The sequence below is a fragment of the Coregonus clupeaformis genome, chromosome 29 (assembly GCF_020615455.1).
Source record: "Coregonus clupeaformis isolate EN_2021a chromosome 29, ASM2061545v1, whole genome shotgun sequence".
Taxonomy (NCBI): domain Eukaryota; kingdom Metazoa; phylum Chordata; class Actinopteri; order Salmoniformes; family Salmonidae; genus Coregonus; species Coregonus clupeaformis.
Window position 1 is genome coordinate 54,706,902 of NC_059220.1, and position 17,393 is coordinate 54,724,294.

The following is a 17,393-nucleotide window of genomic DNA, read 5'->3' on the forward strand; positions in this document are numbered from 1 at the left end:
CTGTGTGCTATATGTAGAGAGATTGTTACCATGAGAACCCTTGCCAATTTTCCCTAAGGGAGCTGTAAATTTACCTTGACAGTTGTGTGAATAACCCGTTTTGTTTTAGATATTCAACCCTCTAACACAAATCTTGAACTTATTGTGTGTTTGTCTGAGTTGTCATGTGTGTGTTTGTGTATTTTATTGAAAAGTATTTCTTATGGTATCTACAGTAGGTTTAGTGCATGAAGAGTCTATTCATAATAAGAACTCAAAGAAACGTATTCATTCATTCTCAGATTGATCCTAAATGCACCCCCCCTAAGATGAAAACCAAATTGTGTTTTTTTAGGACCCTGTGGCATCAAAAATCTGGGACTGATGGCATTCAAGAACCAGGGTCTGTCTTCTTTGCTTTTCAATATCACTCTGTCATGCACTAAACCGTGTGTGTGGTATGTGCGTTTTGTCTGTGTGAGTGTGTTTGTGTGCGTAGTGAGGTGTCTGTGTGTTTGTGAATCAACACAAGAGCATGTGCATGTATGTGAACAATTTAAAGTATCTGAGTCTGCCTGTTTTAGTGCCTGCATGTGAAGAGAGAGAGTGAATGAGTGATTGAAGAGAGAGAGGAAGAAAGTTACATGTCAACAGTATTTGTTGAGTTAACACACTGTGTAATGAATGCTTAATGATAATGTGGGTTCTCTCATTCCCTAAAATCTCAGGGTCAGTCATATGAATATGGTTTATGGATTTTTTAAATGCATTTTATGATTTTATGATAGTAGGATGTGTGCAGGCCAGAAAACCCTACCAGGGTATAAGCTGGAAGACAGACCCCCCACACACACTCTCCCCCAGTGCCTAATGGAGAACAGACCTCCTCACACACACACACAAGCACCACCCACCCTCACCCTGCTGCCGGAGGAGTCCGCTGCAAGGCCTGCTGGGACATATCTGCCACAGCTTGGCAGCACATGATTCTGAAGAGAGCGAGAGAGAGAAAGAGAGAGAGAGAGAGGGAAAGGGAAAGGGAGAGCATCTGAAGCAGTGCTTTCATGTTCAAGTCTAGTATTTCCTCCCTCAGTAACATACCCTCAAGCTCCCTCAGGAAGAATGGACTCCTTTCTTCTGAAAATCAATAAGCCATTGCTCTTTATGGAGATATTATTGGTCAAAGAAAAAGAATATTAATCTTTCCAAAAAACTGACGTCTCTGACATCGAGCCTGGAGGAGATCTCAAACAGAATTGTGTGTGTGGAAGGTGTGCATGTAGTCAATGTATGACACATCTTCCAACTAAACACTTTCCATGCGTTTCATTCTCAAAAACTGACTGTGGTGGAAAAATGAAACCCCATAATCATTTTCATCACATTTAAATGTTTTTTTCCATCCAAGTTATGTTGAAATAGCAGAATGTCGTATCCTGAACTGCTCTGATCCAGAATTTTCTGATTAGACTAGCATTTAGCAAATTCTCTAATTGTTGAATCCCCCTGCTCTGGTGTCCTCTCAAGGATGGAGGAAGCTGATATTGTTGGTTTTATTTTAGATAAAAGATCATATTTGCATTTGGACAGCACAGGACCCTGTTTTTATGTTTGAGGACATTCAACCATTGCATTTCTGTGGTCTGAACTTGTGATCCTATACTCAGTCCACCATAACTCAATAAAGGCCAACAGCACAATGACAGTCTGCCATCAAGTGGGAGCTGGGAGGCCTCTAAAGGGTTTAGAAACCTGTCATTTAGTTCAGAAATCACAGCTCTTCTCTAGCAAGGTTGTCAGTGTCAGCTTTGAGTATGTGTCTAAGTAAAGCATATATGGGTAATTCCCATGTTGTGTGGCCTTTGCGTGTTTTGTTCAGGTTTTTTGTTCGGGTTTTATGTTTTTCTTGGTGTTTGTGCGTGTACGTGCATGTGTGCTCATGTGTGTATGAGCGATTCAGGACAGGACAGTGATGGCCATCTAGATGATTGATGAAGATGAGATGGATGAAGAATAAATAGTACTTTTTTTACTAGCCCAGGGCCCCATTCTGCAGGTGGAATTAGAGGATGAATGATGTGCTGGCGGTGAAAGTATTCATATAGCATTAGTATTGATTTTTATTAGGATCCCTGTCTGCCCTGCCTAATCTCAGCTCTATTGACTTGTGGTACAGGCTAGTTCTCTGCCGGCTGGCTCTCCGTGATCCATGTTTGTGCTCCTCCTCTCCGGCCACCCCTCCCCTGTAACTACGATAGCACTCCACTCAGGGTTGAGGCTTACTGTCATTTGTATCCTCAAAATAATATTCCTTTGTCTGTAGTTGCACTTTATACAGTATATTATTACGTATTGAGTCCATGTTTCAAATCATTATAAAAAGTGTGACCCTTCCTGATTTTTCATTTTGGAGGTTGGTCCAGTTCACATTACATTGTGTGTGGCATGAGAAAGCCTTTTTTCATCAACCATTACCCAACCGTAACTGGTGTGTTTTGGCTGAAAGGGGTAACCTTTACATAGATGTTCTTTCCTCTGACTCAAGGACACTTAAAGGATTCATTTTCCTTCCTTTTTTAACTAAGGGAGCAGCGCACGTGTGTGTGCGTGTGCATGCGTACGTGTGTGTGTGTGTGCATTTCGAAATCACTCTCCAACAACCTAGTAACACTATGATCGGCCAGTTCATAAAATCTTCTTAAGTCATACAAATCTTCATTAATTGACAATATTGCAGTAATAAATAACTATAATATATATTATTAATTGTTTTGAAGACACTATTTACGTTTATGATTCTTAAGAGGAAGAATGGATGAGCATCAGTGTCTCATTTAGGGTTAGAGTAGTAGACTGAACCAGACCAGGTTTAAAAGAAGCTATTATGGTGAGTCATTTGGATGATGACTACATGCCATTTCAGCTCAGAGACTGCCTCTGTCTGCCTGTCTGTCTGTCTGCCTGTCTGTCCGCCTGTCTTTCATATATCTATGTTGGGAGAGATTTAGAAGTAGACGCATAAACATATGTATCTGTGACATGCAGACAAGTCATTTTTTATTTTTAAAGCGTGTAATGTTGAAGACTCCCCCCGACTAATGACTGTCTGCTACTTGGCCCAAGAAAGAAAATACATGTTTAGCCTCAGCTGGAAGCTCTCTGGTGCCCTCTGCTGAATGTATTGCACTCATTGGTGCCCCATCTAAGGCCACTTTCAACACATTACACACACTCATTATGTTATTTTTGGCTGTATCAAATCTGTTCTCTCACCCCCCCCCAACACAGCCCAGGCGACAGCAGGACCCCAGCCCTGGCACCAACATGGGTAACAACGCTGATGATCACAAGATGCGCTAGAGGCCAGCAAGACGCATGGGGTGGGTCAGGGTGATCTGTCCATCGTACTATGCCAGTCTCACACCCTGACACCAAGCTGTTAACTGGAGAGACCAAAGTCCACATTGCTGGGGATTTGGGGGTGGGGTGGGGTGGGGTTCCTTTTAGTTTTAAGAAGGGGTGAGGTGGGTGTTCGTTTTAAAGTGTGGGGTAAGGGGATCGACCCAAACCTCCTTGTCTTCTGGGGGGTTTTGCACTATGTGATACATTCAGTTTAGTCCCCACATCGCCTTCTGTATGCATGGAGCACCTACCTATGTTTTCTTTTGTCCCCCTATGCAAACTATTTCGGAGGCACTTTCTTTACAATGGTTTATAAATAAGAAATGACTGGGTGATTATTTAACACATTTGTTCATAATAACTTATTTTCTAAATTGATATACTGTATTTCTAATAATTCCAAATGTCTGTTTCCATCTCCCTTATTATTTCCCAGAAGGTATGTATTCAAGGAGCACCTGAGGAGCACTGAGCATAAATTAATTTCACTCTAAATTCTAAGTGTATATTAATATTTATTGTGTCACCTTCCACCAGGTAGTTTGGAAGTAGGCCTACCATCAAGGACAAATAGTTGCCAATCAATCACCTATTTATTTTGTATTTATAAAGGACTGTAAAAGATTGCCTAAAAGCTATTTCTTATCCTATTATAGCACTATTTTAATGAAATTGTATTTTTTATTATTTTATTCATGTTTTGTCTGAAAGTCAGGATGTTTACTTTTTGTATTTCTTTTCTCTATATATACATACTGTATTTGTCAGTCTTTATGCTTTCGTATGGGATATAAGTAGAATATATAAAGTTGTGTTCTAGAAAAGTTAATTTTACAAAGAGGCGCTTTCTGTCTTCCTGTCTCCTCTTTAATGTTATTGTAACAGTCTTTGAACATGAGACTAGCAGCACAGACCACACAATGAGGTCAGTGCTGAGCTCGCTCTCTGTAAATTGAGGCAAATAGGCTTTCTCCTCTGCATTGTTTTTTTATTGTTTCTTTATTTCACGTTTCATCCAGATCAGGGTTTATAACGTCTAAGCAGTAACTTTCTCCCTGAAAATGATGCAAAGGCACAGCAACATTGTCTCACTAACATACCCAGCAGTTTTGTTTGGTATGTTTCAGGTTATCTGTATATCCTTGAGTTTGATCAATTATTTAGCTGTTTTCAGTGTTTCTTTCTCTTCCCCTACAGGAATAGTTGTAACGGTTTATTCATATAAAGTTGTCGGTCACACTTTATTTGGATAGTCCCATATAGATGATATACAGATGGTCATACGTTCAACAAACTATCTGATGATAAGCAATTGCTTGCTAAAGTTATGGTTAAGGTTAGGGTTAGGTTTAGAATTTAAAATAAGGGTAAGGGTTAGGGCTAGGGTTAGGGTTAGTGGATAGTTAGTTGAAATGTTGTTGACAGTTATTGAACATCTACGGAACATCTACAAACCAACTACTTGGGACTACCCAAATAAAGTGTTACCAAGTTGTTTGTACTGGAGATTAGCGAGAGCAACATCTTTAAAAGAGATAGAAGGCTTGCAATCCAACGCTGTTTCAACCAGTCATGAAATATTGGGAGGAAATAGGTCAAGAGTCAGTGAGGAGATAAAATAAGTATGATAAATCACAGAAATACATGCATGTATGTTATTCAGTTTGAACAGTGATGGGATTGTACAGTCTGGGGCTCAATATATGAAATTAAAGGAGAACGCTAAGGTCAAGTCTAGCAGCAGTAATGCACCAGTGGTTTTCTTCCAGTCAGTTCTAATGCATCAGCTCAGTATTTTATTCAAAGTTAATTTGCTTTAATTTGAATAAAGAGGAAAGGTGGAGGAAGTTGCCTACGTTTTGTAAAGGGATGAATGGTAGACAGCAAGTTGTAAGATGTGGATGTGCAGGTCAGAAATAATGGGGTTTAGTGGACAGTGGGAGAGGCAGGAGTTTGTCACACTTTGCTAGGGAATCAAGTTCTAATTTCATACTGCATGTGATTGTATTTCCTTGGATTAGGTCCTTAGGTTTTTATCCTAAATACTATGATATCACATACTTGCATAATGTTTTACATCCCACTAATGATGCAGTTATTTTGCATTTCTATCTCATTAAAACATTGTGTATGGTCTTAGTCTGTTGCTTTAGTGTATCAAAGATTTGCTCAGCGTGTAATTTGTCAAGTTAGCATACCAATGTAGCTAGCAGGAACTAACAGGTTTACGCTTCCTCCACAGTGATGTTTATGCAATGTGTACAGTATTTCACAATTTTCTGGGAGCTCTATTTCAAATGGTTTGTTTGATATCTACTCCAGTGTATAGATTACCTGATAAAAATGTCAGTGCTCTTGAATATAATTACAAAATGTATTGGACACTCAGAAACTAACTGGCCTACCTCCAGCTACAACCAAAAACAAATAGAAATATTGGGTATTTATTACTTATTATTTTGTGAACCTTTATTTCATTGAAATGTTGGTTAGATAGTACGATCTGTTTGCATGAGGTCAGGAATGTCCGAAAAACACTGCAGTTATGACAAATCCCAGCCTGGATTTCCAACATAATTGATGACAATACCTGGAGAATAGGCCCTCCTCTCGTCTTTCCCTTCATGTGTAGGCCTACTCCCCAGAGTCCCGGCTAGCTGGTACCCCTGTCTGAGCTTCACCCTTCACTTAATGCTGGCATTAAGGCAAGTTATACACCAGAGACTGTGTCCTAGTTTGCTCAATTTTTTTTTTAAATACATTGTTTATTTTCTTATTTGTTTTAAATTATTGATACAGGTTTACCTTTGTTGTGTTCAGGTTACGCTACGAAGAACTGTGTATTTCTGTGTTTAATGGCCTACCTTTTAAGATTTTACTGAAGAATTTAGGTTTCTTTCTTTCTGTTTTATGGTTTAGCTTGTTTAGCTTGTTTTGTTAAGGGGAAACTTAAATCTGAAGTGTTGAATTTGACGTGTTTCATAATAAACTTGTAACAAGCCTTGTACTGGGTCTTGTGCCTTTTTTAATAATCACCATTGCCAGAAACACTCATTTATTACTGACTTTATGACTGACTATAATTTAAAGTCTGTCTGCCTCTCTTTGAGGTTATTTTGTCCTATGAATAATTACTATGGTCAACAAGTTGCTAGTCTCAGGTCTAGCCATTGCATTGTTTAGTCATGAGACTCTGAAGTTTGTAAACACATGAGATGGTAAACAGGACTCATCACCTGAGTCAGACACTCATTACAGGCAACCTTACAACCATGTACTACCAGCAAGCATGTTACCAGTGCACTACAGCTAGGCTACACCTGTATGCTCATTGAAGTGAAATAATAAGTATTTAAGTCAAATAGTTGAGTTTTATACTGTATCTGAATATTAATGAATAGTAATTAAATTGTAGCTTGGCCACAGAAACGTTTTTGATTAGCATACAGTTTGATTCGAAATTATTAGTGTTAATTGCACTAATTATAGAAATGTGCAAACATATACATGTTCACATAGATATTGTAGCCTATAATTTAAACATGGAAAAGGAAAAAAACATATTTTTAATAATATTCTGCAGAACCTCCCAGTTGGTCAGCTGACCAGGAAGTGGCTGTTTCTTCACGACGCACAGGAAGTTGAATAATCAGCTGATAGTGGTGGTGTTTTGTTGGAAGTTGCGGTTGTTTATGAAGTGTTCTCTTCAATTCACGATAAAGACACAACAAACGAAAAACGGAATTCGATTGACATTGAGCTATTAGTGAGGTTATGAATATTAGCTAAGTGACTCATTGTTACAATTTAAATTAATAGCTAGCTAGATTGATATTGAATCCTCGGGAAGAAAGAAAACAGCAACGCAACGTCAGTCAACGGGTTTGAGACGTTCTTTGTTTTTGTTGTGTCAGACAGAACTGCAGTATTTGGTTTCTTCTTTTTGAACATCGTTTTATATGTATTTATAATTGTGCGTGAATTTTGATTACAATAACTCTACAGGAGTGCTAGCTAGCGTAGCTACAAATCGCCGAAAATTGTTGTCAAGCTGCTGAGTTGTCTAATCAGAAGCGAGACAGCAGAGCTGTTTAGATAGTGACGAGTGTGGAAAGATTTCAGACTAGCTAGCTAGTTGTGGTGTGATCGTCATTTGCACATCACTCAGTCAGCTCAACTGCGACCTGTTGGTAGAGTTTCATGTCAGCCACCAACCTGTAATTCTCAGTTAGCTTTGTTGCGCAATTCCTGTATGCTAACGTGTCAGCAAGGATCACTGGTCCAAAAGTATGGTAACAGTAGTGTGTCGTAACTAAGTTTTAGAGTGTCTTGGTCTCTGAAAAGGTGTAATTTGTCCCATTGTCAATATATTTCAGGTTGTTTTATGTCAACTCGTATTGTGTATGCCTATGAATTAAGTAGTATTTTATTGTGTTAATCGCTTAATGTTGTATAGAAACCGTGCAATTGAAAAGGAGTGATTAAGAAGAGAACGATCAGGCAGTCTAATATTAAAGAAAGGTCCAGTTCTGGCACAGGCACAGAACCTCGTTGAAAATCCTTCTCCCTACTTGCCAATGCTGGATCTGGAAGTTGTTCCTGAAAGATCTTTAGGACATGAGCAATGGGAATTCGCATTAGGTAAGTGAAGACAATAGGTTATTTGGTATTTCTTCAACCCAGGAGCACAACTTTGGTTTTAGAAGTCGGATAAACACTCCAAACAGCCTACCCGACCGCTCGGAGGCCTCTGCATGGTCCTAAAGCAAACCGTTGCCTCGTTTTGTATCACATTCCAATGATAAAACTGGGGGGGGACAAAAATGCAATTTCAGAATGTGGGGGGGACATGTCCCCCATTCCCAGTGAAAGTTGTGCCCCTGCTTCAACCTACCACACACCCTAAACTAATATTTCCCTGTCCATTATTTTTCTTGTTTGTAATTTGTAAATGAGGACTAAAGTTATCTCTAATCTTGTCCATCTTTTTGTCACAGGGATGCCATTGGCCCAGGCCATTTCCATTTTACAGAAACACTGTCGCATCATCAAGAATGTCCAGGTTCTCTACAGTGAACAAGTAAGAGATGAGATGACTGCTCTTGTATATGATGTAGGGTGTGGGCTGTCAGATTAATGTGACAGATTCTTGATTGACTGTGCCCTGTAATTACATGTTAATGTTATCTTTCTGTGCTTCTAGACGCCACTCAGTCATGACCTCATACTCAACTTGACTCAGGATGGAATTAAACTGCTGTTTGATTCCTGTAACCAGAGACTGAAGGTGAGGGAGAGGTGCTCTGAAGGGTCATGACTTTAGACTTCATTCAGTAAAAACTGTATGTTGAACATTAATCACGTCTCTTGTTGCTGTAATGTTTAGGTGATTGAAGTATACGACTTGAGCAAAGTGAAATTGAAATACTGGTGAGTGATCATCTGTTCCTAGTGTGAATAACTGTGTGAGTCATAGCAAATGTATATGTGAGCATTGTGGGAATTTGTCTGACTGGAATTGTTTGTTTTACTTGGTGAGAATAGTTTGTTTCGCACATTGGTCAGCTTATGTTGGATATGGAACTTTGTGCTACTACATATACACTATATATACAAAAGCATATGGACACCCCTTCAAATTAGTTGATTCGGCTATTTCAGCCACACTCACTGCTGACGGGTGTTTTAAATCGAGCACACAGCCATGCAATCTCCATACACAAACATTGGCAGTAGAATGGCCTTACTGAAGAGCTCAGTGACTTTCAACGTGGCACCGTCATAGGATGCCACCTTTCCAATAAGTCAGTCTGTCAGATTTCTGCCCTGCTAGAGCTGCCCCAGTCAACTGTAAGTGCTGTTATTGTGAAGTGGTATGTCTAGGAGCAAGAACGGCTCAGCCACGAAGTGGTAGGCCACACAAGCTCACAGAGTGGGACCGCCGAGTGCTGAAGCAAATAGTGCATAAAAATCATCGGTCCTCGGTTGCAACACTCACTACCGAGTTCCAAACTGCCTCTGGAAGCAAAGTCGGCACAATAACTGTTTGTCAGGAGCTTCATGAAATGGGTGTCAATGGCTGAGCAGCCGCACACAAGCCTAAGATCACCATGCGCAATGCCAAGCGTCGGCTGGAGTGGTGTAAAGCTCGCCGCCATTGGACTCTGGAGCAGTGGAAACGCGTTCTCTGTAGTGATGAATCATGCTTCACCATCTGGCAGTCTGACGGCCAAATCTGGATTTGGCGGATGCCAGGAGAACACTACCTACCCCAATATGCATAGTGCCAACTGTAAAGTTTGGTGGAGGAGGAATAATGGTCTGGGGCAGTTTTTCATGGTTCAGGCTAGGGCCCTTAGTTCCAGTGAAGGGAAATCTTAATGCTACAGCATACAGTGACATTCTAGATGATTCTGTGCTTCCAACTTTGTGGCAACAGTTTGGGGAAGGCCCTTTCCTGTTTCAGCATGACAATGCCCCCGTGCACAAAGCAAGGTCCATGCAAAAATGGTTTGTCGAGATCGGTGTGGAAGAACTTGACTGGCCTGCACAGAGCCCTGACCTCAACCCCATCGAACACCTTTGGGATGAATTGGAATGCCGACTGCGGGCCTAATCATCCAACATCAGTGCCCGACCTCACTAATGCTCTTGTGGCTGAATGGAAGCAAGTCCCAGCAGCAAGCAATGTTCCAACATCTAGTGGAAAGCCTTCCGAGAAGAGTGGAGGCTGTTATAGCAGCAAAGGTGGGACGAACTCCATATTAATGCCCATGATTTTGGAATGAGATGTTCGACAAGCAGGTGTCCACATACTTTTGGTCATGTACTGTACTGTAATAGTATCTAAGCCTAAATGGTGTCATTGTCTTGCAGTGGAGTACATTTCAACACTCAGGCTATAGCACCCACTATAGAGCAGATTGATCAGTCCTTTGGCGCCACACACCCTGGAGGTAAGGGAAAGACCCTCTTCTCACCAATCAGCAGATACAACTTTGTTTCTTATTGATAATATTGTAGAATGCTGCAAGGTAGGCTAGTTGTGTTTGACCATGTTTTCCTCACTCCACAGTATACAATGCTGCAGAGCAACTGTTCCACTTGAACTTTCGGGGTCTCTCCTTCTCCTTCCAGCTTGACTCATGGAATGAAGCTCCCAAGTATGAGGTGAGACTATTACCTGTCCCTGCTATATTTATCCCTAGTATGCTGTTTTTATCTGACAGGCTTTAGAATTGCCTTATAAACCATGTTTGACATACAGTAGCTGCCACACTGCAAATGTATTCCATAACTTGCTCTTCTTGTTGTACCCTTAGTATTTTTTTCTAATTTACTTTACCTGGCTGACAACCCCTAATAGACCTTGTTTACCAGATAAAGTACTAGTCTTTTTGGCTTAGATTATTTGTTAGATAATGAAAACCCCTGTGCCTCATTTTGACCCCATGGGAATTAACAAACTAATTGCTTCATTACCAATAGAGCTGTGTGATGCATGAGTATTTGGTTTTTAAGCATTTGATAATGCTGGAAATACAAAACAAATCGGCCTAAAAAGGGCTCAGTATGTATGTTTTTGTGAAAATACATTGTTAAAGTATAAAGCTGTTGATGTGAGTACTTGTGTCTCTATATGTTGAATGTGAGCTGTTGAAATGCACATGCCAATCTACTCCCAGTTGTTTTGCTTTGACAGCCTAACTTTGCCCATGGCTTGGCCTCCCTGCAGATTCCGCATGGGGCCACAGTGAAACGGATGTACATCTATACTGGGAACAACCTACAGGACACCAAGTAAGAACACAATGTATTCACAAGCACACCTGGAATAATGGTTGAGCATGACAAGTTTATGGGGAGATGGAGGAAGCAGGTGGGGTATAGGGTGAAGGGGAAGGTACTGTGTGTTTGGTGAGTTTATTTACCCCAATGGAAATGCTTCTACTAACACCACCTTCTCCCTTGAATATGGTTAGGTTTAAAGGTATTGCGAGATATGTGATCTTGGATTGCAGAAAAAAAACATGAATTTGTAATGACCTGACTGTGATTCACTCTGTCGCTCCTCAGGGCTCCAGTGATGCCCCTTGCCTGTTTCCTTGGCAACGTGTATGCAGAGTGTGTGGACGTGCTGAAGAATGGTGCGGGACCACTTGGTCTGAGACTTCGCCTCCTCACTGCAGGTACTTAGCAAAGGGACATCTCAACCCACTCATGTCTATGAGTACAACACCATCAGAACTGTGGAATTCTAGCTAAATCTGTTCAGGTTAATATTCATTTTGAGGCATTCTGAGCACATGCCACTGACGGGAACTGGAGGATGTAGGTATTCTCTTCCTGTAGATCAATCCATCCACGATTCTAATTGGATCAGGCTACTCTTCTCTTCCTTCCTTTAATGAATTCCTTCCTCCAGCTCTGTTGTTAGGACTGTAATAGAGCCTCCTGGTCTGTAGCTACAGAATAGTGCTTTCCTGCCAGTCCCTCAGTTCCATCACGTTCCATGCTCTCTCCAGTCCATATGTAAAGCCCTGCTGATCTCATCACCAGACATCACCTCTGACAGGCCCCACCCCTGGGGAGGCTGAGCTAAACAAATAACCTACATGAGGAGCCACGTACACTATGTAGTTTGTACACTACGCCCTTTAGGAGATGGGGAAGAGGGCTGTCAAAATATGCAAGTCAGCTGAAAGTCTTCTTGGAATCCCTCATCCAGTGTTTAGACATGTCTCTTTTGACCAGCTGTTTTTGTTGTCTCTGGTTTGTTGTATTATATACATTCATAGTAAATGAAGATGTGCTCCAACAGTTTTGCAACATCAGGTCATATTAAGCTTGGATAATGAGTGTACTTGTGTCCTGTTTTCAGGCTGTGGGCCAGGGGTGATGGCTGATGCCAAGGTGCGTGCTGTGGAGAGGAACATCTACTTTGGAGACTCCTGTCAAGATGTGCTGAGTGCTCTGGGCTCGCCACACAAGGTCTTCTACAAGTCTGAGGACAAGGTATGGCCCTTAACTCTCCTCCCTGTCTCCCCCTTTCCCTCTTTTACCCTCACCCCCTTTTCTCAGGCTTGACTTGCTGCTCTCAGTTGATATGACCCTCTCTATGTTTATAAACAAGCTCTCTTCATGTTTTGGTTTCCTGTTTCAGATGAAGATCCACTCTCCGTCACCTCACAAGCAGGTCCCATCCAAATGCAATGACTACTTCTTCAACTACTTCACCCTGGGGGTGGTAGGTATTGGTGTTATGTGGGGGGTGGGTAAAGAGAGGGCTTGTCTTTTTTTATGTTGACATTAAAGCTCAATGTACAGTTTTGACCTCTGTTTGATTGTTCCCTCTTCGTGTCGTTCCAGGACATACTCTTTGATTCCACCACACACCTGGTGAAGAAGTTTGTCCTTCACACCAACTTCCCTGGTCATTACAATTTCAACATGTAAGTCTCTCTGCCTCAGTTAAGACTGGCACCTTATTTGCCCTTGGCTCAAATATACAATTTTCAGACATGATTCATTTGAATTAATTATTTGCGGTAGAGCCATAAGAGGCTATTAACTCTTTAGTGGTTAATTAATGTAGTCGCAGGACTGCTGTGCACTACACTCAGTAACATGTAACTATCTCTCTCAACACTAGATATCATCGATGCGATTTCAAGATTCCACTTGTCATCAAGAAAGGTGAGTTTCTAATCAGCTTTTGTATTGTATTTCCTGAGGTTTTTGGTGCTCCTTTTGAACTCTGCCTGTCTCCTCTCTGACCTCTGTCAAGTCTCATCATGTATCCATGTCTGTGTCTTTCAGAAGCTGCCGATGCTCAGTGGGAGGACTGCATCCTCACTACCTACAGCAAGGTCAGACATGCCTACACTGCTCAGTCTTTGCCTACCTGAATGTTTTCCTACAACATAAATAACATTGATAAAGAGTTGTGAAAAACACCACACAAGCAACTATGTTTTAACTTTATAGCTATCTGTGACTTCAGAGAAGGTTTGTGTTCTCCTGATTGACTAGGGTTGTGTCTCCCTTAGTGGGATCAGATTCAGGAGCTTCTTGGACACCCCATGGAGAAGCCTGTCGTGCTCCACAGGTAAGAGATGCCTGGTTTAGAATTTACATGACTACATTCCGACTAAGTGTTTTCAATGGACAACTGACTGCTGGCCCTGCAGTTATCAAAAAGGTGTTCATGTTTTCTGTTTCACAGGTCATCCTCAGCAAATAATACCAATCCCTTCGGCTCTACGTTCTGTTTTGGACTACAGCGAATGATCTTTGAGGTAAGAACTTGGTGTGTGTCATGAGTGATGATGGTATTAGGTTGAGTAGAACAAAGCCCTGTATGTAAACTATGTGTCCTAACTGTGCTAACTTGTCGTCCCAGGTGATGCAGAACAACCACATAGCTTCAGTGACTCTGTACGGCGCCCCCAGACCCATCAGCCGGGCCCGAGCCGAGGCCAGCGCCCACTGAACAGCGTCCTACTGCCAACCCAGGCACAGCCTGAGGGCTGTCTCTCCCCTCCTCCATTCCACGCCACAGCATCCCTAGGCTGATCAGAGCAGTGTACTCTGTCTCACTCAATCTCTCACCCACTGCCATGTTCACACCAGAGAGGAGCTCCTCTGGACCCATCTGCCCCTCTGTGACGGGCACATCATCCAGAGCCCTGCTAGGAGCCTTACGGCAGCCTTCATCCCACCCCCCTCCCCTCTCTGACTCACCCTGTCCCAATGGTCTTCATCATCAGAACACTCGTTAGCCATCGTTAGATGTGTTGGCGGTGTTTCATCAATGCACATTTGTATGCCGGCGTGCACAAACACATGCTCACCTGCATACACAAATGAGCACCTGCGTGCATTCTGCAGTTTTTAAATTGACTTAATACATGCTTGACATACACACATATATAAGAAACAGATACCAAAAGCCTGACACACACAGACACCAAAAGCATTTCAATCCTTTCTCCACTATATGTTCATGTTACCGATTAAAACACATGCATATGGATGCAGGCTCATCTCATATCTGCAGCACTAACAATTGCATAACAAGTACACCATTACATACATACACAGACAGTTACAGAAACAAACATGAATGCACATAGACATAAACCCATGCATGCACACAGACACACAATTAAGAGGGGTAAAAGATGAAAAGCACAAACTGGCCTCACTGTGGAGTGGCCTAGTGCTCTGCATGCTTTGATGGGAACTTTCTTGGCACATGATCAAACACAGACACACGCATACTGGTCCACATACACCACACACAAATTCATACACTCATGCCATGAACAAGTCCACAGCATAAGTCACCTCCTATTGCAAGGCTGTGAAGCACTAACTGCATTTGTAGTTTGTTTTGTGTTTTTTTGCAAGGAACGATGGGAACATTGGTTTTAACATTTGCACTAAGATACACCCTATTTACTTGATTATTGTCTCCTATCCAATTAAGATGATTGTGTATTTTATTTATATTAGTGATGACAGAGGAAAGGCTCCAGCTCCTCTATCCCATGACTGACTTCCTTCCTTCCCTTCCACATGTACACTATCCCCTCCACTGTCCACTGCTACCACTGTCCTTTACAGCCTTCCTCCCAATGCTCATGATTACTCTCTTTCTCTATTTCCCCCTCCTCTCTATCTCCCTTTCTCTTCACAAGAGATACCTAAATGAATCCCTCAGATGTACTTCATCATTGCTCTTTCTTAATTTAAAAAAAGTGTTAAATTGCCAAAATTGTAGCCAAAGATGGTTCAGCATGTTTTAAGTTATCCAAACATTTTAGTTTGTCAAAACTTGACCTTTTGCCCAAAGAGCAGACATTCCCTCCTAAACAATATATATATTTTATTGCAGACCCCTGACCCATAATCTTAAGTACTTCTTGAGTATATAATCTTTATTATTTGTGCTTTTTAATGCAGATATTTTATTATTCCGTTTTTACTCTACTGAGACTTCTCCCTATTTGTAGCAGGTAGATTTGGGACTATGTGCAGCAGCAGTCTCTTTTGGTGTTTGTACAGATTTGTAAATAGTGTGCTCTTTTCTTTTGTCATTTTAAGCTAATGGTACAGTGTGGGCCTGAATTGTTTTAAGGTCAGAGCACACTCCAGATGTGACACTTGTATTACTTAGGAATTCTGTTTGATGTCTCTCTCCCCCTAGTGGAGAGAACAGTGGCACTCCTAAGCTCTGGGCCTGGAGGGTTCATTCATCTCTCTAGCTCAGCTTTAACCACTATTAGTACTAGAGACAGATGCTGAAGATGGGATAAAGCAGAGACAAAGAGGGGTTACTGTTGGATAGGGAAGGGAGCCCTGTACAGCCTATGATGTTTAGAACACCAGGATGTGTGTGTGGTCAGTAGCCCTGTTACAGTGGGTTGATAATGTACTGGTGCTAGATCAGAGGTGTGACTGAAGCTCATAAGTGTGTGTCCTCCTCCCATCTTGTGTATCTACATGCCATCATGTCAGCCCCAGTCAGACCAGCCCTCCAGGCCTCAGCTTTACAGCGCTTATTACATGGGCATTGTTCATTTTGTTACATTGACTTGTTTCATGAGTTGCGATGAAAAAAGACTGTACTGTTGTTTTAATTTTATCCCTTGCTTTGTGCAAGTTGTATAAGAAAAGAAAAAGCTAAAATGGCTTATTAACGTTGTGCCTCATCTCCCACCAAGCCTGTCTTGACTTCGCTCTGTAAATTAAACTAGGCTATTGAACTGCATTGTGTATGACTGAGCATGAAAAGTTAACATGGTCGGCTGACTGTCACCCATAGTCATCATTGTCCTGTTGCTCCAGAAAACATAACAATAAGGAGTAGATTAAAGACTTGGGGCACTATTCAATCTGTATCGCTGAAGTGTTACAGCTTGCACGATATAAATGTAAAGGTAATTCATTTTCAATTATGCTGTAACTCAACTTCCTCGATATGGATTGAATAGAGCCCTTGTCATAGAGGTCCTGAGCTCAGTCATGAAGGGCATCACTATCATCCTCATCACATATCCCCTGGTATTCTGATTTGGAAGATTTGCACAGTACACAATACATTGTTTTGTCTTATGTTCTCATTGCTGGACAGAGAAACGTATATCACTCTGAACATCTCACAGCAAGACAATGGTTATAACATCAGTTTGAGCACCCACAGGCCAGCCCTTCATGACCTGAGATGGATACACACACTGGTTGTGTTGGAATTCAAATACAATGCACACTCAGCCTTCAGCGAGAAAACAAATGCAACACAACCAATGTTGTGGTGATGTTTCTGGAATGTTACTGCTGAGAGTGAGTAGCTAGTGTGCTGGGCTGTGCTTGCCCAATCTCAGGTGGACATATCAGATATTTTTTTAATGCCAGGAGCAAGTAAATGCTTAATTTTCATCAGTTGGTTTTAGCTATTTTATTTCCTCCTCTTGAGTAGATCCTATTTTTGCATTGGAATGAATGAATGGTTGTCCTTAAGATTGTAATTAGAAATGGACAACTTCAGTTCAGTGTAATACTCATACTAATTATATGTATTGTCTCCCTTTATATTGTGTGTTATCCTCCTCCCCCAAAGTAATACTTTTTGGTGGATTCAGTACATTTAACCCATTTCTGGAAATGGGAATTATCCTTAATTAAACTTGTGAATCAAATTCATTGGAATGTGGTGTTTTATATTTTGGATACCTTTACTTCTGTACAATAAAGACATGTAGATCAACATTATCAAGCATGTCATAGAAAGCAATAACCATAACTGTGGTGAATCAGAATGGTCTGCTTAAAGCTTGCACAATGCTTCCGACTGAAACGATGCAAGGTTGCTGTGATAAGTTTAGATGAGCTCCTCATTAAATCTACTGAAACTCAACATTTATAATTTTATAACACTGCTCATTCTGAATTCTGTTAATAAATAAAAAATCCTGTTACCGTGTGTACAAAAAGGATATGAAAAAATG

General features: G+C 41.2%; 2 protein-coding genes across 7 annotated transcripts in view; both read left to right on the top strand.

Annotated features, from left to right (window-relative positions):
• The window catches only part of LOC121576656 (core-binding factor subunit beta), a 35,584-nt gene extending 29,198 nt beyond the window's left edge, over nucleotides 1-6,386 (top strand). For 2 of the 4 annotated variants that reach the window (XM_041889979.1, XM_041889981.1), the window contains one exon: nucleotides 3,268-6,386. In XM_041889979.1, coding sequence (XP_041745913.1) covers nucleotides 3,268-3,339 — 72 coding nt within the window. In that variant the 3' untranslated portion in view covers nucleotides 3,340-6,386. Of the gene's footprint in view, nucleotides 1-334; nucleotides 383-3,267 lie in introns of all 4 variants that reach the window. The other 2 variants (XM_041889982.1, XM_041889983.1) reach the window with 2 other exon arrangements.
• A 660-nt stretch (nucleotides 6,387-7,046) lies between these two features.
• LOC121576657 (phagosome assembly factor 1) lies at nucleotides 7,047-17,088 on the top strand. 3 transcript variants are annotated; one of them, XM_041889984.2, is made up of 16 exons: nucleotides 7,047-8,022; nucleotides 8,379-8,461; nucleotides 8,585-8,668; nucleotides 8,768-8,811; nucleotides 10,258-10,337; nucleotides 10,457-10,551; nucleotides 11,084-11,181; nucleotides 11,458-11,570; nucleotides 12,263-12,396; nucleotides 12,545-12,628; nucleotides 12,751-12,833; nucleotides 13,034-13,077; nucleotides 13,201-13,250; nucleotides 13,431-13,489; nucleotides 13,607-13,679; nucleotides 13,784-17,088. In XM_041889984.2, exons 1-16 carry the CDS (start codon nucleotides 7,959-7,961, stop codon nucleotides 13,871-13,873), a joined length of 1,278 nt encoding a protein of 425 aa, XP_041745918.1. In that variant the 5' UTR covers nucleotides 7,047-7,958; the 3' UTR covers nucleotides 13,874-17,088. The 3 variants fall into 3 exon arrangements, with proteins under 3 accessions (XP_041745918.1, XP_041745919.1, XP_041745920.1); XM_041889985.2 differs by having other exon boundaries at nucleotides 11,117-11,181; XM_041889986.1 differs by having other exon boundaries at nucleotides 13,414-13,489; nucleotides 13,784-13,875.
• The last annotated feature ends 305 nt before the right edge of the window (nucleotides 17,089-17,393 follow it).